The sequence below is a fragment of the Hypanus sabinus genome, chromosome 6 (assembly GCF_030144855.1).
Source record: "Hypanus sabinus isolate sHypSab1 chromosome 6, sHypSab1.hap1, whole genome shotgun sequence".
NCBI lineage: Eukaryota > Metazoa > Chordata > Chondrichthyes > Myliobatiformes > Dasyatidae > Hypanus > Hypanus sabinus.
In genome coordinates, this window is record NC_082711.1 from 31818953 (window position 1) to 31844388 (window position 25436).

Sequence of the window (25436 nt, forward strand, 5' to 3'; positions counted from 1 at the left end):
CCATCAAATGCTTCTCAAATAGTAACCCTTCCATTCCTAGGATCAGTCTTGTGAATGTCCTCGGGACCCTCTCTAATGCTAACTCATCTTTTCTCAGATAAGCATTTGATGGCTCAGGGCCTCTACTCACTGGAATTCAGAAGAATGAGAGGTGACCTCATTGAAACCGATCAAATGTTGAAAGGCCTCAATAGAGTGTATGTGGAGAGGATGCTGGAAGAGTCCAAGACCAGTAGACACGGCCTCAGGATAGAGGGACATACTTTTAGAATGGAGATGAGGAGGAGTTTCTTTAGCCAGATAGTGGTGAATATAGAACATAGAACAATACAGCACAATACAGGCCCTTCAGCCCACAATACTGTGCTGACCCTTAAACCCTGCCTCCCATATAACCCTCCACCTGAAATTCCTCCAAATACCTGTCTAGTAGTCTCTTAAACTTCACTAGTGTATCTGCCTCCACCACTGACTCAGGCAGTGCATTCCACGCACCAACTACTCTCTGAGTGAGAAACCTTCCTCTAATATCCCCCTTGAACTTCCCTCCCCTTACCTTAAAGCCATGTCCTCTTGTACTGAGCAGTGGTGCCCTGGGGAAGAGGCGCTGACTGTCCAATCTGTCTATTCCTCTTAATATCTTGTACACCTCTATCATGTCTCCTCTCATCCTCCTTCCCTCCAGAGAGTAAAGCCCTCGCTCCCTTAATCTCTGACCATAATGGATTTCTCTAAACCAGGCAACATCCTGGTAAATCTCCTCTGTGCCCTTTCTAATATGTGGAATATGTCACCACAGGGGGCTTTGGAGCCCGTCATTAGGTATATTTAAGGCAGAGGCTGATAGATTTGTGATTAGTCAAGGCATGAAGAGATAAGGGGAGAAAGCAGGAGATTGGGGCCAAGAGGGAAAATGGCCAAATTCTGCTCCTATATCTTATGGTCTTATAAGGAGGCCAAAACCCTTTTTGTTGCTCCAGTGGTGGAATTTGAACCACTGTGGATCAATGGTCCAGAAGTCTGCTGCAGGTCTGGTAACAGAACCTTCATGCTATCATGCCCTTGAGGCGAATTGAATCATGAACCAGTGTGCAGGTTTCCAGAAAGACTCGGTTGCCTGATCTTGTCCGTCACTTTGCTCAGTGCTGGCCAGGCTGGGCTGATTAACAGGTGGAAAGGAATGGAAACCCAACTCTCTTGTTATGAACTCTAACAGTCAGGGTCTTCAGTCATTTGGAAGGTCGACTCATTACATTCTACCTGTGGTGTAGCAATCACTGGTCTCAGTGTGGTGTGGGGATTGTCCGCGTGTTCGTCAGGCTGATAACATACCACTGAGGAGAGGCTGGTTATATCGGTAGGGTGATGGCAGCTGCCCAATATCTTCTAGCCGATGGCATATCGCCCGGGAAAGATGGTCAACGCGGTGGGTGCTTCCTAACACAATACTCTGCAGGTAGATCGGTTCAATGAAATAACTCAGGAGCGATCCCTGTGTGCCCAGAATGTTCCACCTGTAATACAGTTAGAAGCAGGAGAGAGTTAATAAGCAAGCAGGAATGCCCTTGACTTGTATTTCCTTTGGAGCTATTTCACTGTGCCGGGACGTATTTGTTCTAAACAGGGGCCTCAAGCAGATTGTTCCCAGCTGAGCACTTTCCATCTGAACTTGCAGTTTATTTGGCGCAGTTAGCTCCTCGTCTGCTAATTGCGGTTCACTGCAATTAAGTGATGAATGGGCTGCTGGGCGATTAACAATTTAGGGCAGACCACTGTCCAAATGCATCTGGAAAAAAAATCTGTGAGCAGTCGTGTTAATTGGGTGGAGGGACGAAATGAAAGAGCAGAAAGGTTAAAGATATTACAGATTAAATCCATTCTAGTGAGATCCAGATCAAAAGTTTAGAGATAACATCAGAATTTATAATGGCTGTTAGCCACTGTATCTTGTCTCATAGTCTGAATCAACAGAACATGAAATAGATGCAAGGTTAGATCATTTATCCCCACTATGACATTCAGCAAGATTATCATGGACGGTCGATTTTAATTTTGAATCAGAGTCAGGTTAAATATCACCAGCATATGTTGTGAAATTTGTTAACTTTGCGGCAGCAGTACAATGCAATACATAATCATGTAGAAACAAAAGTGAAATAGTGAGTTACAGCAAGTATATTCTGTGGATGTATAAAAAGTTTTATTTTATAAGATAGTTAAATTAAGTCGGTGGTGCAAAATGAGAAACAAAAACGTACTGAGGTAGTGTCCATGGGTTGAATGTCCATTCAGGAATTGGATGGCAGAGGGGAACAAACTGTTCCTGAATCATTGAGTGTGTGCCTTCAGGCTCCTGTACCTCCTTTCTAATGGTAGCAATGAGAAGAGGGCATGTCCTGAGTGATGCCTTTTCTGAGGCATCGCTCCTTGAAAACGTCCAGTGCTCATGACAGAGCTGACTAAGTTTACAACTCTGTGCAGCTTACTTCGATCCTGTGCAGTAGCATCCCCTTCCCCCCCCCCCTCCCCCCCCCACCCACACACACTAGATGGTGATTTGACTTTACAGTTCTCTGGCCATATCCCAGACAAGCATCGATTCTTTTTTTCTGGAGTATCAGATGCTGAGTGGTGACCAGACCAAGATAAAAGAGGCATAGACAGGGTAGATAATCAGTCTTTTCCACAGAAAGAAGATCCCAAATATAAGAGGACTTAACTATAAGGTCAGAAGGAGAACATGTGTTGCACTAGGTGTTGTACTTGGGAGGAATAACGAGGGTAGGACTTACACTGTGAGTGGTCAGGCACTGAGGAGTGTGGTAGAACAAAGGGGTCTGGGGATATATGTCTGTAATTCATTGAAAGTGCTATCACAGGCATATAGGGTCATAAAGAAATCGTTTAGTACATTGGCCTTCATAGATCAATGTATTGAGTACAGAAGATGGGATGTTATGTTGAAGTTGGATAAGATGTTGATAAGGCCTAATTTGGAGCATTGTGTGCAGTTCTGGTCACCTATCTACAGGAGAAGATAGGAAGAATATAGCAATAATTTACAAGGTTGTTGCCAGGACTGGAGGACCTGAGTTATAAGGAAAGATTGCATAGTTAGAACTTTATTCACTAGAACATAAGTGGATTGAGGAGAGACTTGATAGAGTATACAGAATTATGAGGGATATAGATAGAGGAAATGCAAGGCTTTTTCCACTGAGGACTACGACTAGAGGTCATGGGTTAAGTGTGTAAGGTGATGTTTTTAAGGAACATGAGGGGAAACTACTTCATTCAGAGGGTGGAGAGAGTGTAGAATGAGCTGCCAGTGCAAGTGGTGAATGTGATTTTAATTTCAAAGTTTAAGAGAAGTTGGATAGTACATGGATTGGAAGGGTATGGAGGGCTATGGTCCAGGAGCAGGTTGACGGGACTAGGAAACTTAAATGGCTTGGCTTTGGCTAGATGGACCAAAGTACCTGTTTTTCTGTGCTGTAGTTTTCTATTCCTCTATGATTCTATCAACATCAACATTTAGAAATATTGGCCACGTACAGGCAGATGTGCATTTTAAATTGGCATTGTTGTCAGGGGAGCCATTATAGGCTGAAGGGTCTATTCTTGTGCGGCACGGTTTCATGTTCTATGTTCTGGTGTACTCTGTCAACCACAGTGCACAAGAAGAAAAGCAAAGAGAGTCATGGCAAAGTTCTCTCTATCATTGTGGGATGAAATGACTCCTCCTTGTATCCCCAGATTTTACAAAACTAATCTCTTGAAAGACGATCTGAATGACCAGGTCAAGATCTCATGAGGCAGGTAGAGGAACTTACATTGGGCCAGAAGCCCAGTGTAAATTTGATCCGGCTTCAATGGTTTGGATCATGGAATTGATAGCTTTGTGGCCAGTTTTGCAGATGATACAAAGATAGGTGGAGGAGCAGGTAGTGTTGAGGAAGCAGAGAGGCTGCAGAAGGACTTAGACAGATTAGGAATATAGACAAAGAAGTGGCCGATGGAATACAGTGTCAGGAAGCATATAGTCCTGCACTTTGGTAGAAGAAATGAAAGCATAGACTTTCATAAATTTAAAAAATCTGAGGTGCAAAGGGACTTGAGAGCCCTTGTGCAGGATTGCGTAAAGGTTAATTTGCAGGTTGATTCAGGGGTAAGAAAGGCAAATGAAATATTAGTATTCATTTTGAGAGGACGAGAATATAAAAGCAAGCGTGTAATGTTGAGGCTTTATAAGGCCCTGGTGAGGCCTCATTTGGGATATTGTGAGAAGTTTCCAGCCCTTCATCTATGAAGGACTTTGCTGACATTAGAGAGATTTCAAAGCAGGTTCTCAAAAATGATCAATTGATCATTTATCATATGATGGCTCTGAGCCTGTTATTACTAGGATTCAGAAGAATGAAGGTGGACTTAATTGAAACCTATCAAATGTTGAAAGGCCTTGATAGAGTGGACGTGGAGAGATTGTTCCTAATAGTGGGGGAGTCTAGGATCAGAGAGCACAGCCTCACGATAGAGGGACATCCATTTAGAACAGAGTTGAAGAGGAATGTCTTTAGCCAGAGAGCTGCGAATCTGTGGAATTTGTTGCCACAGGTGGCAGTGGAAGCCAAGTCTTTGGTATTTTTAAGGCACAGATTCATATTTTCTAGATTAGTCAGGGCATAAGGGTTGCAGGGAGAAGCCAGGAGACTGGGGCTGAGAGGAAAATGGTGGAGCAAACTCAATGGGCTAACTCTGCTTACAGTTTTATGGCCTTGTAGTCTAACATCCAGGAATATCGTTAGTCTACTCAGAGGAGTAATAGAAAAGTTCTGTGTGAAAATCATCCTGGAGAAGTGTGAGATGCTACTTCTGAGGAGCGCGAGAGAATTCATATGGTTGGATACTGAGGTTAGAGAGGATTTGAGAGGGTGTAAGTACACAGATCCCTAAAGGCACCAGGAAACATATGGGATAGTTTGCTTTATTGATTAATTCATGGAGTAGTAGATGAATGACTGAAGCTGGAACCATAGAAGATACTTACCAAGCCATTCCTTAAACTCTGCGTTCATGTTGGGTCCAAATAACAGGAAAGTCGGTCATTATTGTAATTCCTCAGGACCATCAAGCTGTAAGGAGAAGGCTTACAAGGTTTGGCGAACCTAACATATGAGGAGAAATTGGGAGCGCTGAGCTTGTTTGGAAAAATGGAAACTGAAGAGTGATTTAAATGAAGTGTTTTAAATTACAAGAAGAACTGGGAGAGTGATAGAAGTCAGCAGATTTAAACTGGCAGCAGAAGGAAGTTGAGTTTTTTTATATTCTGAGTGGAAAAAAGTCAGAAACCTTGACCATTTTAGAAGCATGCAGCTGAATTATTGATATGTCCTTAGGGACTTTATTAACCATTTTGTGTTTGTTTATCTGGATGATATCCTAATCTTCTCCCATAATCTCCAGGAGCACAACCATCATGTCCGCCAGGTTCTTCAGAGGGTTTTGGTGAACAAGCGATTTGTTAAGGCTGAGAAGCGTGAGTTCCATGCCTGTTCAGTCAGTTTCCTGGGGTACATCATTGAGAGCGGGCAGGTGAGGGCGGATCCCAAAACGATCCGGGCAGTGGCAGAGTGGCCCAAACCCACGACACTTGAACAACTCCAGCAACCCCATGGGGTTTGCTAATTTCTACCGTCGCTTCATTAGGGACTACAGCCGGGTGGCAGCACCCCTTACCCAGCTCCTGTGACCCCCTTCCACTGGACCCCCAAAGTGGACTCAGCCCTCTCGGATCTGAAGAGGCGTTTCATCTCTGCTCCCATCCTGGTCCAACCTGACCCCTCTTGCCAATTCATTGTGGAAGTAGACGCCTCGGACTCTGGTGTGGGAGCGGTCCTCTCCCAATGCTCCGGCCCAGGCCAAAAGCTCCATCCCTGCGCTGCTTTCTCTCGCCGTCTATCCCCCGCTGAGCGGAACTACGACGTTGGGAACGAGGAGTTGCTGGCCATCAAACTCACCTTGAAGGAGTGGAGGCGCTGGCTGGAGGGAGCAGAACACCCATTCATCGTCTGGACGGACCATAAGAACCTGGTATCCATCCAGACAGCTAAACGCCTTAACTCCCGTCAAGCATGTTGGGCACTGTTTTTTTGGCCAATTTCACCCTCACCTACTGTCCTGGTTCCAAGAACGTGAAGCCAGATGCTCTCTCTTGTCAGTACGTTTCAGAGGAGGACCCTTCCAACCCTGATACCATCCTGTGTTGTGGCTGCTCTCACCTGGGAGATCGAGTCCATAGTTAAAGAGGCCCAATGGACTCAACCTGACCCAGGTGATGGACCCCCCCACCCCCAATCGCCTCTTCGTGCCTGACTCTGTCCGTTCTCAGGTTCTCCAGTGGGGGCATACTTCCTGGTTTACCTGCCATCCTGGAATCGGTTGAACTCTGTCCCTTTTGAAGCGACATTCCTGGTGGCCCACCATGGATGCTGACACTCGCTCCTTCGTCTCTGCCTGTTTTGTGTGTGCCTGCGGAAAAGCCTCCCATTGACCAGCTGCTGGGTTGCTTCGTCCCCTACCTGTCCCTGGCCGCCCTTGGTATCACATTGCTCCAGATTTCGTCCCTGGACTAGCCCTTTCACATGGTAACACAGCTGGTGGACTGTTTTTCCAAAGCCGTGCACTTCAAGCCCTTCCCAAACTCCCTACAGCCCGTGAAATGCCGACCAACACGTCTTCCCCTTCATGGGGTTCCCTCTGACATTGTTCAGCACCGGGGCCCCCAATTCATCTCCCAGACTGGAAATCCTTCTGTCAAGCCCTTGGAACTTCAGCAAGTCTGTCTTCTGCTTTCCATCCACAGACTAATGGTCAAACAGAGCGAGCAGATCAGGCTTTGGAAGCAGCATTGCATTGCATTTCCGCCAGTAACCCATCATCCCGGAGCACCCATCTCACTTGGGTTGAGTATGCCCACAACTCCCTGGTCAGTGCCACCACTGGTATGTCCTCTTTCGAATGCTCCCTAGGATATCAACCCCCTCTGCTTCTTGCCCACAAAGACGACATCGCTGTGCCTTCAGTTCAGGCCCATCTCTGCTGGTGCTGCAAGATCTGGAAGGACGCTCGCTCGGCCACAACTGGTGTATCGCCGATCACCACCGAATTCCAGCACCCAGCTATCAGCCTGGTTAGAAGGTTTGCCTTTCTTGAAGAGACGTCCCCCTCAAGAGTGAATCCCTTGTTACATTGGACCATTCGAAATTGAGAGCATCATCAACCGCTCGGTGGTCAAACTCAAACTGCCCAGATCCATGCGCATTCATCCCACGTTCCACGTCTCCCAACTGAAACCTGCGTCCGTCAGCCCTTTGTGCCCTCCTGCTGGACCTCCTCCAATTGCCCAGGTCGTCGACGACTACCCAGCTTACACTGTCCGGCAAATACTGAATGTGCCCCACCGAGGTAGGGGTTTCCATTACCTTGTTGATTGGGAGGGATATGGTCCTGAGGAGTGCACCTGAATCCTCCACTCCTTCATCTAGGACCCTTTCCTCATCCGAGATTTCCATCGCGACAATCCGGGCAAGCCTGCTGGTTCACCTGGAGGCTCCCGTTCGAGGGGGAGGGGGGATGTACTGTCACGGTCCCGGTTGTCAATTCCCCATTTTCTCCTAATTCCCTTTGACTGTGGCACATCTGATTCTCATCTAGACCTGCAGCATAAATATCCTGGCTTTGCATCCACTCATCGCCAAATCATTATTTTAGCCAGTGTGGTAATTCACGGTCCCAGCCGCTTAGGATTGTGATTTCTAAGTTTTACTTCAGTTCTGCGGTTTACCTGTGTAACTCTGTCTGTCCGTGTCAAGATAAGTGTTGCCTGCTGCCATTTACCTTCCCGTTCAACTCCAGCAATGCTCCGTGTCAAGATTAAGTACTGCCTGCCGCCTGTTTGCCGTTCAGCTCCAGCAACGCCCTGTTTCAAGTTAAGTTCTGTCTGCCTCCTGCTTTTCCGTTCTCTCTCCTGTTTGCCGTTCAGCTCCTGCCACGCTCACGCCCTCGTCTGCATCCTAACTCTATCTTCGTGCCAGTGTCCTGCGTTTGGGTTCGCCCGTTCCTTGCAACAGATTTCCTGTGATTTTTACATACAACAGTCTGTAGACTTTACAGAGAATGGTGGGTTAAGCAAAAAACATCCAGTGAGTGGCAGCTCTGTGGGCAAAAATGCTTTGTTGATGAGAAGGGTCAGAAAGGAATGGCTTGACTAGTTCAAGCTGACAGGTAGGCAACAGTAACTCAAATAACCATGCAACAATGGTGTGCAGAAGAGCATCTCTGGAGCACAAGAAGTCGAACTTTGAAGTGGATGGACTAACGGAAGCAGTAGACCACGAACATACACACAGTGGCCTCTTTATTTGATATAGGAGATAGCTAATAAAGTGGCCACTGACTGCAAATGTAACTGCCTGACCAGTCTCCTTCTTAAGACCATAAGATATAGGAGCAGAAGTAGGCCATTCAGCCCATCGAGTCTGCTCCACCGTTCAATCATGGGCTGATCCAATTCTTCCAGTCATCCCAGTCATCCCCATTCCCCTGCCTTCTTCTCCCCATACCCTCTGATGCTCTGGCTAATCAAGAACTTGTCTATCTCTACCTTAAATACACCAAATGACTTGGCCTCAACAGCCTCTCGTGGTAACAAATTCCACAGATTTACCACCGTCTGACTAAAGTAATTTCTCCACATCTCTGTTCTAAATGGACATCCTTCAATTTTGAAGTTGTGCCCTCTTGTCCTAGACTCCCCTACCATGGGAAATAACTTTGCCATATCTAATCTGTTCAGGCCTTTCAATATTCAGAATGTTTCTATGAGATCCCCCCCTCATTCTCCTGAACTCCAGGGAATTCAGCCCAAGAGCTGCCAGATGCTCCTCAAATGGTAACCCTTTCATTCCTGGATTCATTCTTGTGAATCTTCTCTGAACCCTCTCCAATGTCAGAATATCCTTTCTAAAATAAGGAGCCCAAAACTGCACACAATATTCCAAGTGTGGTCTCACGACTGCCTTATAGAGCCTCAACATCACATCCCTGTTTCTATATTCTATACCTCCAGAAATGAATGCCAACATTGCATTCACCTTCTTCACCACCGACTCAACCTGGAAGTTAACCTTTAGGGTATCCTGCACAAGGACTCCCAAGTCCCTTTACATCTCTACATTTTGAGTTCTCTTCCTATCTAAATAATAGTCTGCCTGTTTATTTCTTCCACCAAAGTGCATGACCATACACTTTCCAACACTGTATTTCATTTGCCGTTTCTTTGCCCATTCCCCTAAACTATCTAACTCTCTCTGCATGCTCTGTTTCCTCAACACTACCCACTCCTCCACCTACCTTTGTATATTTGTCAAATTTAGCCACAAATCCATTAATTCCGTAGTCCAAACCATTGACATACATCGTAAAAAGTGGTGGTCCCAACACCAACCCCTGCGGAACTCCATTGGTAACTAGCAACTAGGATTCCTTTATTCCCACTCTCTGTTTTCTACTGACCAGCCCAATGCTCCACTCATGCTAATAGCTTCCATGTAATTCCATGGGCTCTTATCTTGCTAAGCAGCCTCTTGTGTGGCACCTTGTCAAAGGCCTTCTGAAAATCCAAGTATACTGGCTCTATACTCTTTGATGGGGTCACAGATAAGGCCAAAGCATTCAAGGACAGCCAATATGCAACCCTAGCCACTAATAGGTTAATCTGAGAGTGCTGATCACTTTTATGGATGTCATTTTTTTTTGCATCCAGACTTTGATGATAGAATTTAGACTCTCAAACTGAAAATAAAGTTCAAAGTAAACTTATTACTGAAGTACATATAAGTCATTGTATACAACCCTGAGGTTCATTTTCTTGTGGGCATACTTCTGCAGCCATCTTGCCACCATCCAACTAACTCCTGTTATCGAGATTCTTGTTCTCAATCTCTATATTATTAGTCCACAGACACAACCACAACACTGCTGAGGTTACCCTCTACTTTTCAGATTTGCAGTATCGTTTGGTATAAACGGAAATAATCAGAAGAAACTAAAATAAACTAAGGCTGAAGGCCCTCATTGCAAACATTAACATTTCATGTAACTGTCTAGATGTCTATATACGTTTAGTTCCCATTCTATTTAAGAGAAAATGAACATCACTATTATTACTCATGTAGCTAAACAATTACACTAAATTGTTAACAGCTTTTGATAACGCCCAAGTTAAATCATTAGAATTATTTGCAATATTTCAGTTAAGCCACAATATACAAACCAGTTTATAGATGTAATAACATTGTGTAACTTGGCTTATTAATTTTTTATAAACATTAGCTATGAAACATTTATAAATGCAATGCAATCAATTGTTATGAGATTACTTTTTATGCCAGCTTTCCAATAATAATCCTTATACTTTGTTTAAATATAGCTTTAATATGTCCTGTGGGACTAAAATAGCACGGCAGACTTTAATTCTTACCCGTACAACTGCAGAAACAAGTGTCAATCCAAAACAGACCCCAGAATGTATCACAGCTTGGCTCAGGGGGATAAAACAGGAGTGGAAAATGAAAATACTGAATTGTCTTAATCAATTGACAGTCTTGTCATTAGTGGTTTGACCTCCTCCTGAAATGAAATGCTGCTGAGGTCTAGCCATAAGTGATGACTTGTTCTGTATGTCTGCAATCAATTCAATAAATTGACATCATGTCTTGCAACCTGAAATGAGTTCGGTCGCAGCGGGTGGAGTGGGAGACCGGGATTTAACCCTGACCTTGGTGATGTCGGTGTGAAGTTCGGACATCCTCCCGGTGGCTATGTGGTTTTCCTCTGGGCGATCTGCTTTCCTCAAAGACTTGCCTGTTGGTAGCTACATTGGCCATTGTAAGTTTTCCCCTACAGTGTAGGTTTGTGGGAGAAGCTGAGTAAAGGTTCTGGAGAGGATGAAAGATGGGATGAGTGCTGGATGAGTGTAAATGGGTCCTTAATGGCTGGTGTTGGCTTGATAGACTGTGTTACCTTTCTTATGAACTTCTGACGCTCTAAGATGAGGAACTTAGTTTTACAAGATGGATTGATATTACAGGAAACACAAGAGACTGCACTTGCTGGAATCTGGAGCAACATACAATCTACCGGAGGAACCCAGAGGGTTGAGCAGCCTTGGTGAAAGGGAAGAAATTATCGACACTTTGGGTCAAAACCCTGCATCAACCAACTGAGTTCCTCCAGCAGACTGTGTTTTGAAATTGCATGACAAGTTTACTCTCAGGGAACAGAGTTTATTATAATTTAACACTGTCATAAATGATTGATCCCAGGTTCTGTACTTACAGGTGGATTGAAGTTTTTTATTGCTCCTAAACATTGTTAACAGCAGATTTTATTATGGCTCTCTTTTCAGCAACATTGGAGGGAAAGATCTGCCTTTTTCCAACACCATGGACTCAAATGGATATTGTACTTATTATGATAATCAGTTTGATACCATGCAAAGCAAATGCCTTAGTCCTATTCACACTTTTCCTGGATTCCTGCAAGTTCATAGCTCCCTGAAAATGGTGAGGCAGGAGAAGACAGGGTGGTGAAAAAGTCTTTCAGTAGGCTTGCCTTCATAGGCTGAGGAGGTGAATGTAAGAGTCGGGCCATCATGTTGCAGGTGCCCAGAACACAGGTCAAGTTGTACTGCAGTTCTGGTCTCCACACACTACGTCCTGGAGAATCCCTTTTGCACACCTTCTAATGTTACCACATCCTTCGTGTAGTGCGGAGACCTGAACTGCAGACAATGCTCCAGGTGTGACCAAGCCAGTGTTTTGCACAGCTGTGACATGACATCCCAACATTAGACTCAAACCCTCAACTTATGATGGCAAACATGTTAAATAGTTTCTTCTCAATCCTTTGAACCTTTGTTGCCATTATCAAGGAGCTGTGATCTTGCATCTCAAGATTCTTCTGTATATCAATACTCCTGAGGCCCTGGATGTTTGCTGTATATGTCCTGTTGGTATTTGATGTCCCAAAATACATTACCTCACACTGGTCCAGATTAACATCTGAATGCCACTGCTCTATCTAGCTTTCCAATTGGTCTATGTCTCTTTGCATCCTTTCACAGCACCCCTAACTCCACAAATATTTTGTTGTCATCAAATTAACTATTTAGTTTACCTACATTCTCATCCAAGTCATTTATATGTGATGGACAACAATAGTCCCAGCCCTAATCCTTGAGATGCACCACACATTACAGGATTTTATTCAGATAAAGACCTGTTGGCTACTCTCGCCTGCCTCCTCAAACCAAGACAATCTTGGATCCAATTTTCAAACCTTCTTTGGATTTCATTTGCTACAACCTTATGGACCAGGACTCGGTCACAAGCCTTGCCAAAAACTATGTAATCCACATCTACTGTTCCGACTCCATTAATTCTCTTTGTTGCCCCCTCAAAATACTCAACAGAATCATAAGACAAATTGCTCCAATTGAAGATCCTGGGGTTAGTGAAGGATAATCGAACTAAGATAGAAAACCAACCATAATTGTAGTGATGACAGATCAAGTGTGGGGTAGCAAATGGCCCACTCTTAATTTCCTACATTTGTGTTTAAAATGATAATGAAAGTGCCACCAAGGTTACTTTCCCAATGTAATCCACAGCAACAAAGACTGGTTCCTGTCTCTTGGCATAAGGTTCACAGTGTGGGTGCTGTAACTATCTCCATCACACCATTGATGCCACACACACTAATGAGTTCCCAAAGCATATTAAGTCAGTGGCTAAACATTATGTACCTAATTTTTTACATCATTGTTCTTTTCATTAATTAACGTTTCTCCATCGTTAGTGCAATTATTGCAGCTGCCTTGCCACTGTATATTTCCTTTCATGATTAATAAGTAGTCATTATATTTAGCTTCCTGAATCAGTCAATTAACAGAGAATACTTTGTGATAATTACAGACTGTTAAAGGCAATGTTCTGTACCTGGAGAGCAATCTGTTTTTTTGGAACCTGCGACACAAATCACCATAAAATAAAGTTCCTTCAGTAATTTTCTCAAACAGAAACAATTTAGTCCACATATTAACTCACTAGCAGAATCAATACTGTGAATTAGAAACATCTTTTAATATCATGCAAGAAAAAGCAACCATCTGGCATTAGTGATTGAGGGAAGAAGTTCTCTGCCAATGTGGGTCGTTAAGGTAACATTTTCATCTACTTAAATACCAGCCTGAAAGCTCGCATCCAATTGAAGATGATATTCATACGGAAACAATTAGTCCATTTTGCTGCCTCTGGGAAGTATTTACTGCACTCTGTCAACATAATTTGCATAATTGTACTTAATCCATGATGTACTTGTATTTAATCCCAAATAAATGTAACAGAGTCAATAGCCTCAACATAGCTCAGTTTGTGTGAGCTGATTTACATTGTTCATGTATTTAATATTGTGCTTCAGCTTTCAGCTGCATCTTTCAGGTGTGGACACTGCAGCACAAAAGGTCGAAGAAAATTAAATGGCATCTGCTGCTGGTTAGATTTGTCCTTGCACCGTTTAATCTCAAAGGTATTCTTTGCCTTGCTGCAGGCTTCTGGAAATGGGAGGTGGAAAGGCTTGCTCCAGGGCAGTCAGGCTCTGCCTGTGCAGAGCAAGCACGCTTGCAGTCTCTTTACTGGTTAGATTGGAGCACAATGGAATGCAGGACTGAGGACTGAGAAGATAAAGAAAATTAGACTGGTGAGTTCAAAGACAAATCAAGTACAGAGGGTGAGAACTACAGAGAAGGAACAAAGATTTGGATTAAAAGAGGGGGAAAAAATTTAAAAACTCATCTCAGTTAAAATGATCAGTTCACATTTCATCAGGACTGGAAAGGAAGGAGGAAAAGGCCAGAATCACAAGGTGGTGAAGGGCAAGGACTATAAGCTAGAAGGTAAAGCCACATGAGGAGGAAGGTGAATGGGGGAGGTGGGGTGATGAAGTGAGAAGCTGAGAGATGATAGGCAGAAAAGGAAAAGGTCCGAAGAAGATGGAATCTGATAGGAGAGTAGAGTGGACCATGGGAGAAGGGGAAGGCGAAGGGACATTGGAGGCAAGTGAAGGGCAGATGAGGAGAAGAGAAGGGGTAGGGGCTAAGAGAGTAAGAGATGACTGTTTATTTCTCCACATAGATGCTGCCTGACCTGCTGAGTTCCTCAAGTATTCTGTGTGTGTTACTCTGGATTTTCCAGAATTTGCAGGGTCTCTTGTGTTCAGTTAAAATAAACAAGTTCAAAATAAACAACTAAGGCCTAAAGAAATGACATTCCATAGCTGTAATGATTAATTTTCAGTGCCCTAGAAGTTGACTGGCAGTAATTAACACCTCCTCATTGCTAACAGGTTACACTGGAGTTAAAATAATTGATTTAAGTTTCTGTAGTGAGTTTATTCAGTGATTTAAGAGTAAAATGTGGGTGTACACAGACATTTCAATTCACTGGCATTTGGAAGGGTTCACACATGCACCTTCAATGCCGAAGTCATGTTTGTTCAACCATAACCTCAATTGAAATAGATTTATTTTGTTTGATCCTACCTGTGAATGTTCCTGGTGAAGGCACAGAAATTTATCACTATTCACTGTATCCGCTGGGCAGTCAGATCCACTCTAATCTTCCCACTTCAAACTTATAAGTTCTGAAAATTATCATGTAGCTGCTGTTGCCTGAACTTGCTGTGGTACTTGTACATTAGTAAATGCAAGTAGTTTAGAGTTATCACAAAGTTGGGCTAAAGAACTCACTCCCATCCAGTACTGGTGACCCTAGCGAATGCCTCTATACAGAATGGTCCCTATGAAAGCAACATCCATCATCAGGGACCTCCACCACCTAGGTCACATTTGCTTCTCGCTGCTGCCATCAGGAAGAAGGTACAGGAGGTTCAGAATTCACACCACCAGATTCAGGAAGAGTTGTTACCCCTCAACCAGAGAGAATAACTTCACCCAACTTCACTTGCCGAATCACTCAACTGTTCCCAAAATTCACTCTCAAAGACTTTTCATCTCATGTTCTCATCAGTTATTGCTTATTTATTTATTATTATATATTTTTTTCCCTTTCTTTTTGTATTTTCACAGTTTCTTGTCTATTGCACATTGGTTGTCTACCCTGTTGGTGCGGTCTTTCATTGATTCTATTATAGTTAGTGTTTCTATTGAGTATGCCCGGAAGAAAATGAATCTTAGGGTTGTATATGTTGACATATATATTTTTCTGTTTATATTTTGAACTTTGAACATGATTTTACCTGGTATGGAAACACCAATGCCTGAGGACTGAAAAGCTTACAAATAGTGATGGATACTGCCCAGTCCATTTTTGAGCACCTCTACAAGGAGCACTGGCACAGGAAAGTGGCATCCATCATCAAAGACCTCCACTGTCCAGGCCATCTCTCTTCTCACTGGAGTCTTAAGAGTCATACAGTCATAGAACACCACAGCACAGAAACATGCTGTTTGGCCCATCTAGTCTGTGCCAAACAATTAATCTGCCTAGTCCCATTGACTTGCACCCAGACCATAGTCCTCCATACCCCTGCCATCCTTGTACCTATCCAAATGTCTCTTAAATATTGAACTTATGCCAGCAGATCATTCCATACTCTCACCTCCCTCTGAGTGAAGGCGTTTCCCCTCCTGTTCTCCTTAAGCATTTTTCCTTTCACCCATTAGCCCATGACCTCTAGATGTAGACCCACCCAATCTCAGTGAAAAAAAGCCTGCTTGCATTTACCCTCTCTATACCACTCATAATTTGGTATGCCTCTGTCAAAATTATACTTATAAAAATTAGGTCCCATACCAACAGGTTCAGAAAGAATTATTACCTTTTAACTATCAGGCTCCTGAATCATGGTGGATAACTTCACTCACTTCAACTCTGAACTGATTCCACAACCTATGGACTCACTTTCAAGGACTATGCAACTCATGCTTTTAGGGTTATCTATCTTTCTACCTACCTACCTACCTACTTACTTACTTATCTATCTATCTATCTATCTATCTATCTATTAATTAATTACTTGTTTTTAGTACAGATTTACACAGGTTGTCTTTTGCACATTAGATGTCTATCAGTCTTTTGTGTAGTTTTTCATTGATTATATTAACCATATAACCATATATAACCATATAACAATCACAGCACAGAAACAGGCCATCTCGGCCCTCCTAGTCTGTGCCGAACTCTTAATCTCACCTAGTCCCACCTACCCACACTCAGCCCATAACCCTCCATTCCTTTCCTGTCCATATACCTATCCATTTTTACCTTAAATGACACAACTGAACTGGCCTCTACTACTTCTACAGGAAGCTCATTCCACACAGCTATCACTCTCTGAGTAAAGAAATACCCCCTTGTGTTTCCCTTAAACTTCTGCCCCCTAACTCTCAAATCATGTCCTCTTGTTTGAATCTCCCCTACTCTCAATGGAAACAGTCTATTCATGTCAACTCTATCTATCCCTCTCAAAATTTTAAATACCTCGATCAAATCCCCCCTCAACTTTCTACGCTCCAATGAATAGAGACCTAACTTGTTCAACCTTTCTCTGTAACTTAAGTGCTGAAACCCAGGTATCCTAGTAAATTGTCTCTGCACTCTCTCTAATTTATTGATATCTTTCCTATAATTCGGTGACCAGAACTGTACACAATATTCTAAATTTGGCCTTACCAATGCCTTGTACAATTTCAACATTACATCCCAACTTCTGTACTCAATGCTCTGATTTATAAAGGCCAGCATTCCAAGCGCCTTCTTCACCACCCTATCTACATGAGGCTCCACCTTCAGGGAACTATGCACTGTTATTCCTAGATCTCTCTGTTCCACTGCATTCCTCAATGCCCTACCATTTACCCTGTATGTTCTATTTGGATTATTCCTGCCAAAATGTAGAACCTCACACTTCTCAGCATTAAACTCCATCTGCCAACGTTCAGCCCATTCTTCTAACCGGCATAAATCTCCCTGCAAGCTTTGAAAACCCACCTCATTATCCACAACACCTCCTACCTTAGTATCATCGGCATACTTACTAATCCAATTTACCACCCCAACATCCAGATCATTTATGTATATTACAAACAACATTGGGCCCAAAACAGATCCCTGAGGCACCCTGCTAGTCAGTGGCCTCCATCCCGATAAACAATTATCCACCACTACTCTCTGGCATCTCCCATCTAGCCACTGTTGAATCAATTTTATTACTCCAGCATTAATACCTAACGACTGAACCTTCTTAACTAACCTTCCATGTGGAACTTTGTCAAAGGCTTTGCTGAAGTCCATATAGACTACATCCACTGCCTTACCCTCGTCAACATTCCTCGTAACTTCTTCAAAAAATTCAATAAGGTTTGTCAAACATGACCTTCCACACACAAATCCATGCTGGCTACTCCTAATCAGATCCTGTCTATCCAGATAATTATAAATACTATCTCTAAGAATACCTTCCATTAAGTTACCCACCACTAATGTCAAACTGACAGGTCTATAATTGCTAGGCTTACTTCTAGAACTCTTTTTAAACAATGGAACCACATGAGCAATATGCCAATCCTCCAGCACAATCCCCGTTTCTAATGACATCTGAAAGATCTCTGTCAGAGCTCCTGCTATCTCTACACAAACTTCCCTCAAGGTCCTGGGGAATATCCTGTCAGGATCCGGAGATTTATCCACTTTTAAATTTTTTAAAAGCGCCAGTACTCCCACCTCTTTAGTTGTCATAGGTTCCATAACTTCCTTACTTGCTTCCCACACCTTACACAATTCAATATCCTTCTCCTTAGTGAATACCGAAGAGAAGAAATCGTTCAAAATCTCTCCCATCTCCCTCGGCTCCACACATAGCTGATCACCCTGATTCTCTAAGGGACCAATTTTATCCCTCACTATCCTCTTGCTTTTAATATATCTGTAGAAACCTTTCGGATTTACTTTCACCTTATTTGCCAAACCAACCTCGTATCTTCTTTTAGCTTTTCTAATCTCTTCCTTAAGATTCCTTTTACATTCTTTATATTCCTTGAGCAATTCCTTTACTCCATGCTGCCTATATCTATTGTAGACATCCCTCTTTTTCCGAACCAAGTTTCTAATATCCCTTGAAAACCATGGTGCTTTCAAACCTTTAACCTTTCCTTTCAACCTAACAGGAACATAAAGATTCTGTACCCTCATAATTTCACCCTTAAATGACCTCCATTTCTCTATTACATCCTTCCCATAAAACAACTTGACCCAATCCACTCTCTCTAAATCCCTTCGCATCTCCTCAAAGTCAGCCTTCTCCAATCAAAAATCTCAACTCTAGGTCCAGTCCTGTCCTTCTCCATAATTATATTGAAGCTAATGCTATTGTGATCACTGGACCCGAAGTGCTCCCCAACACATACATCTGTCAGCTGACCTATCGCATTCCCTAACAGGAGATCCAACACTGCCCCATCTCTAGTCGGTACATCTATGTATTGTTGCAAAAAACTATCCTGCACACATTTCACAAACTCTAAACCATCCAGCCCTTTTACAGAATGAGCTTCCCAATCTACGTGTGGAAAATTAAAATCTCCCACAATCACCACCCTGTGTTTACTACAAATATCTGCTATCTCCTTACACATTTGCTCTTCCAACTCACGCTCCCCATTAGGTGGCCTATAATACGCTCCTATCAGTGTTACTACACCTTTCCCATTCCTCAATTCCACCCAAGTAGTTTCCCTAGAGGAGATCTTTAATCTATCCTTCCAAAGCACCGCCATAAGATTTTCTCGGACAAGCAATGCAACACCTCCTCCTCTGGCCCCTCCTACTCTATCACACCTGAAGCAACTAAATCCATGAATATTTAGTTGCCAATCACACCCTTCCTGCAACCATGTTTCACTAATAGCTACAACATAATAATTCCAGGTATTAATCCACGCTTTAAGCTCATCCACCTTTCTTACAATGCTCCTTGCATTAAAATAGATACATTTAAGATACTCTCCATCTCCTCCTCTCTTTTCATCCCTAACAATGCATTCAAATTTATTATCCTTTTCTTTCTTCTCCCCTACATCTTCGGGCTGAGCGCATCCATTCTCCATCACCTGCCTTTCCTCCCTCACACACTGTCTATTTACTTGCTCCACTGGTGAACTAACCTCCTCTCCCATAGTTTCCTCAAATTGATTCCCGCCCCCCCATCTTACTAGCCCTAGCAAACCTCCCCGCTAGGATATTGGTCCCCCCACTATTCAAGTGTAACCCGTCCTTCTTGAACAGGTCACTCCTGCCCCAGAAGAGGTCCCAATGATCCAGAAACTTGAATCCCTGCCCCCTGCTCCAATCCCACAGCCACGCATTCATCCTTCACCTAATTCTATTCCTACTCTCACTGTCGCGTGGCACAGGCAGTAATCCTGAGATTACTACCTTTGCGGTCCTTCTTCTTAACTGCCTTCCTAACTCCCTATACTCTCGTTTCAGGACCTCTTCCCCTTTCCTACCTATGTCATTGGTACCTACATGTACCACGACCTCTGGCTCCTCACCCTCCCACTTCAGGATATCTTGGACGCGATCAGAAACGTCCCGAACCCTGGCACCAGGGAGGCAAACTACCATCCGGGACTCCCAATCACCTCCACAGAACCGCCTGTCTGAACCCCTGACTATTGAGTCCCCTATTACTATGGACCTCTTTCTTCTATCCCTACCCTTCTGAGCTACAGGGCCGTCCTCTGTGCTGGAGGCTCGGCCACTGTCACTCCCACCAGGTAGGCTGTCCGCCCCAACAGTACTCAAACATGAGTACTTATTGTCAAGGGGTACAGCCACCGGGGTACTCTCTAGTACCTGACTCTTCCCCTTCCTGACTGTAACCCACCTATCTGCCTCCCGTGGTCCCGGAGTGACCACCTGCCTGTAACTCCTCTCTATCACCTCCTCACTCTCCCTGATCAGGCGATGATCATTGAGCTGCATCTCCAGTTCCCTAACTCGGTCCCTCAGGAGCTGCAGTTCGGCGCACCTGGTGCAGATGTGGACGTCCGGGAGGCTCGGAGACTCCAGGATCTCCCACATCCGACACCGAGTTCAACAAGCTGCCCTCACACTCATACTTCCTGAATAACTGAAAATAACAAGGAGAACTAAAAGATAAGCCGACTGTGCCCTCTTCCGCCTAAGCCCTCTGAGCCCAAGCCCTACACTCTGCGCCCGGCTCACTCCGCTGCCCGCAAACAAAGCTGCCCGCTTCTTAAGGCAGCGTTCTTTATATATCTTCCCTCCTTCCCGGGCCTCCTTCACGCACCTGCGCAGTCCCGCCTCTCAGAACTCCGATCTGAGAAGCAATTTGAAAATGGCCGCTGCCGCACTTCCTCTCAAAGCCTCGCTGTCTTCTTCCAAAAGAGAACTACCTCACTCTTTCTCTCCTTTTTATATCTTCCCTCCTTCCCAGGCTTCCTTCACATGCCTGCGCAGTCCCGCCTCTTATATTGCTTTGTTCTACTGTAAATGCCTGCAAGAAAGTTAATCTTAAGGTAGTATATGGAGACATACATGTACTTTGATAATAAATTTACTTCGAAATTTGAACTCTAAACTTTGAAACATGGTGGCTTAACAGTTAGTTCAACGTTGTTATAGCTTGGGGTGTCAAGGTTCAGAGTTCAATTCCAATGTAATCTGTAAGGAGTCTGTACCTCCTCCCTGTGGAATGTGTGTGTGGGTTTTCTCCCGGTGCTCTGGTTTCCCCCCACAGTGCAAAGGCGTACCAGGTAGGTTAAGTGGTCATTGTAAATTGTCATGTGATTGGGTTAGGGTTAAGTTGGCGTGTCAGGGTTCACTGGGTGGTGCGGTTGAAGGGCTGGGAGGGTCTATTTCATGCTATTTCTCTAAATAAAATAAAACCCTTCTATGGCATTACTCTGTTTCTGTTATTCCAGTTTTTGACTTAATGTTGCAGTGTTCCGGAGCAGCAGAAGAGAATAATTCTGAAATACTGGTATTATACGTTAATGGCATGAAAGGTAAGGGATCAATTATGCATGCATTAAAGTCAGTCCTTGGCACAAGCTTCCCTGGTCACTTAGATTATGTGATGCTAACATTATCTGTCTACTGAGACACCATATCCCAGAATGCAACAGCTTCAGCGAACACCCGCCTGTGATGCAAAGTAAATGTATTACGTTGAGTCAGGTCTTGAATATATCCTGTTCCTAAGTTTCCACATCATCCCTTTGAGGGAAAAATTATCATCCATCTGTGATCTGTGGTGTTCAAGACCAGTGACTCAGAATCCCACAAAATGTCCAGGATAACCTATTGGAACACTATCATGAGAGTGAAAAGGCAATTTAAAGGCACAATAGGTTGCATGACAGCTGTGGCAGTGTTTGCCTGCCATTATTTCCTTTAAGGCAAAGTCTAACGGCATAAATGGCAGTGATACTTCAGTCCCTGATGAGCTCAATGCTTCTCACACATGCTTTGAAATGGAGAAAGGGGTAAACTCTCACAAGGCATTAGGTCCTGATGGTATACCGGACCGGGTACTGAAAACTGGTGCTGGCTAACTAACTGGAGTGTTCAAGGACATATCCAACCTCTCACTACTTCAGTCTAAGGTTCCCACCTGCTTCAAAAGAGCAGCAAGCCTACCGGTGCCTAAGAGGCGCAGAATGAACTGCCTCAAGGACTATCGCTGGTAGCACTCACATCTACTGTAATGAATTTCTGTGAGAGATTGGTCATAAAATCTACAGCAGATCACGGCCCCTTCAACCCACAATGTTGTGCTGACCATGTGACCTACAAGAACTAACTCGTGACTGAACTTGCTACAATTCATCGATCGCTGCAACAGGTCTACGGTGAATGAAATCTCGCTGGCTCTCTTCTCTGCTTTGGACAGCCTAGACAACAGCAAATCATATGTCAGGCTGCTGTTTATCAATTACAGTGTAGCATCCAAAACTGACATCCTCTCAGTATTAGCCACCAAGCTTCTCACCCAAGGATTCCTACCTCCCTCTGCAACGGGACAATATCACAGCTAGTTGCATCATAGCCTGGTATGGAGGCTCCAACACAAGAGGCTACAGACGGTTGTAGATTCAGTCAGCTTCTTTACAGACATCCTCCTCACCATCGAGGGCATTTTTAGTATGTCATTCCTCAAGAAGGCAGCATCTATCAATAGGGACCCTCAATATCCGGTACATGCCACGCTGTCATTACTACTGTCAAGGAGGAGGTACAGGAGCCTGAAGACCCACAGGATCATCTTCTTCCCTTCTGTTATCAGAGTTCTGAATGGTTCATGAAGCCATGAGCACAATCTTATTATTTGTTTTTTTGCACTAATTATTTATTTTGAAATTATAGTAATTTTATGTCATTTTGCTGTACTGCTGCTGCAAAACAACACATTTATGTCATATTGATGGTGATAACAAACCTGATTTTGAAGTAAATAGCTTGATAGAGTGCCAGGAGAGGAATTTCCTCAGCTGGTAAGTTGGCATCTTCTGACCAGGAGGTTCAAATTTCAAAGTAAACTTATTATCAAAGTACATCTACATCACTGTATACAACCCCGAGATTCATTCACTTGTGGGCATACTCAATAAATGCTCAATAGTATAAAAACCATAATTCATAAGAGGTATATTTAAAAGTATTGTATATAGCCCTCACCATGGTTCACCAACATCGCCTTAATGAACACCAGACTTTCAAAACTTGCTGACCTATATCCCTTGGTCTCATGTAAGCTGTGATATTGGGTGAGAGTGTTGGTGTTTGGGGTGGGAGTGGGGAACTGGTAGCTTTCAACTCCTTAGGCTACCCTCACTCATTGAATGTAGAATATGGAAGAGGAACATGCTCTTTGGCCCACAATGTCTGCACCAAACATAATGCTGAATTTTCTTCTGTTTCTACATGATCTACTGTATAATCTGTTCCTTGTATAATCTTGTGTCTATCTAAAAGCCTCTACAATATCATCTTTCTATCCAGTTCCACCATTCCCGTAGTCACTTATTCCAGCCACCATTCTCTGCGTAAGGAAACTTCTTCTTCCAACTTTCCCCTCTCACTACAGATGCACGTCCTCTAACAGAATCATAATGTCATAGAGTCAAACAGCACAGAGGCAGAATCTCTGGTCCAACTGGTCCATAGTGATCCAGATGCCCATTTGCCCATGATTGGCCCATATTCCTCTAAACCTTTCCAATGCATGTATGTGTCCGAGTACCTTTTCAATATACCCGCATCAGCCAGTTCGTTTGTCAGCTTATTTCATGTACTGATCCCTCTCCAGATGAAAAAGTTATCCCTCACAATTCTATTAAACCTCTCCCCTCTCACCTTAACACTTTGTCCTCTATGTCTTGATTCCCCAAACCTGGGAAAAAGACTGTGTGCATTGACTCTCTCTATGTCCCTCATACACTCACCTCTATAAATCAAGGTGTCATAGGCTGTTGTGTAGAAGTTGTACAAGACATTGGAAAGGCCTAATCTGCAGCACTGTGTGCAGTTTTGGTCACCAACCTACAGGAAAAAGTCAATAAGAATGAAAGATGACAGAAAATTCACAGGACTTGAATTATAGGAAAAGGTTGAATAGGTTAAGACATTATTCCTCGGAATGTAGGAGAATGAGGGGAGATATGATGAAGGTATACAAAGTTATGAGGGGTATAGACGGGGTAAATGCAAGCAGTCGTTTTTCCACTGAGGTTGAGCGAAGCTGGAACTGGAGGTGATGGATTAAGGGTGAAACGCGAAATGTTTAAGGGGAACGTGGGGGTGTAGAATCTCTTCATTCAGAGGGTGGTGAACAGGTGGAATGTATTGCCAGCAGAAGTGGTGGATGAACGTTAAAGCGAAATTTAGATAGGGACGTGGTTGGACGAGGTATGGAGGGTTTGGTCCAGGTGCAGGTCAAAGGGATTAGGCAGATTAACAGTTGACTGTAGACTAGATGGGCCAAAGGGCCTGTTTCTGTGCTGTAGTGTTCTATGACATTATAAAATCACCCCTCATTCTCCTGTACTCCAATGAGAAAAGTCCCAATCTGCTCAACCTCTCTCTATAACTCTATCCCTCGAGTCCTGAAAACATAAATCTCCTCTGCACTCTTTTCAGCCTAATGGCATCTTTCCCTTAGTAGGGTGATCAGGACTGAACACAATATTCCAAATGCAGTCTAACTGACATTGTGTAGAACTGCAACACACCATTCCAGCTTCTATACTCAGTGCCCCAACAGATAAAGGCCAGCGTTCCAAAAGCCTTCTTCAGGAACTCTCATCAAACATGTTCTTGTTTCCGAGATCCCTCAGTTCTACAACATTCCCCAGGGTCTTACTGTTCAGAATTTACTTATTTGTTTTTCGAAAATGCAACATTCAGCATTTACATGAAATGTAAATGCGACATCTGACATTTCTACCTGGGGTAAAGATTACAATTGTCTACTCTATCTATGCTCATAATCTTATATTCTATCAAGTCTTCTCCCAGCCTTCTATGCTTCTGAGGAAACAACCCAAGCTTGTTCAAACTTTTCTTCTAGCTTATACCCTCTACCTGCTAAACCTCTTGTGCATCCTTTCCAAAGTCTACACACCTTTCTTGTTTGGATTAACCCATCCATCATTTCTCTGTCCATATGTATATTCCAATGTACCCTTTAGCAGCCCTCTACTCTGTCCACTACTCCCATTTTTGTATTGTTTGCAAGCTTACTACCAACTACATTTGCATCTAAATCATTTACATGTATCACAAACAACATAAACACCAATAGATGAGGAACATCAGTGGTCACAAACCTCCAGCCAGAATAAAACCCATTGTTGACTCCACCCTGTCTTCTATGGGCAAGTGAATTCTGAATCCAAACTACCAAGTCCCATGTGAGTCCCATGCATCTTAACCTTCTGGATCAGTCTTCCATGAGGGATCTTGTCAAATGCCTTGCTAAAACCCACGTGGACAACATTCACTTGTCCTACCCTAGTCAATTTCCTTCATTACCTGTGCAAACAAATCAAGTTAGGTTTTTAAGACATGGCCTGTACTGCACAAAGCCACGCTGACTATTCCTAATCCAGCCAATGTTTTCCAAATGCACGTAGCTCCTATCCCTATGATTTTCTCCAATAGCTCTGTTACCACTGATATGTTGCTCACTATCTTATAACTTTCTGGATTAATCTTACTTCCCTTCTTCAACAAAGGAATATTTTTGACTGATCTCCAGTCTTCTAGGACCTT

General features: G+C 43.5%; 1 protein-coding gene across 2 annotated transcripts in view; it reads right to left on the reverse strand.

The window, feature by feature from the left end:
- adarb2 (adenosine deaminase RNA specific B2 (inactive)) overlaps nt 1–25436 on the reverse strand; it is a 794386-nt gene that overhangs the window by 44036 nt on the left and 724914 nt on the right. For both annotated transcript variants that reach the window (XM_059971913.1, XM_059971912.1), the window contains one exon: nt 1333–1514. In XM_059971913.1, the coding sequence (XP_059827896.1) occupies nt 1333–1514 (182 nt within the window). The remainder of the gene's footprint in view (nt 1–1332; nt 1515–25436) is intronic.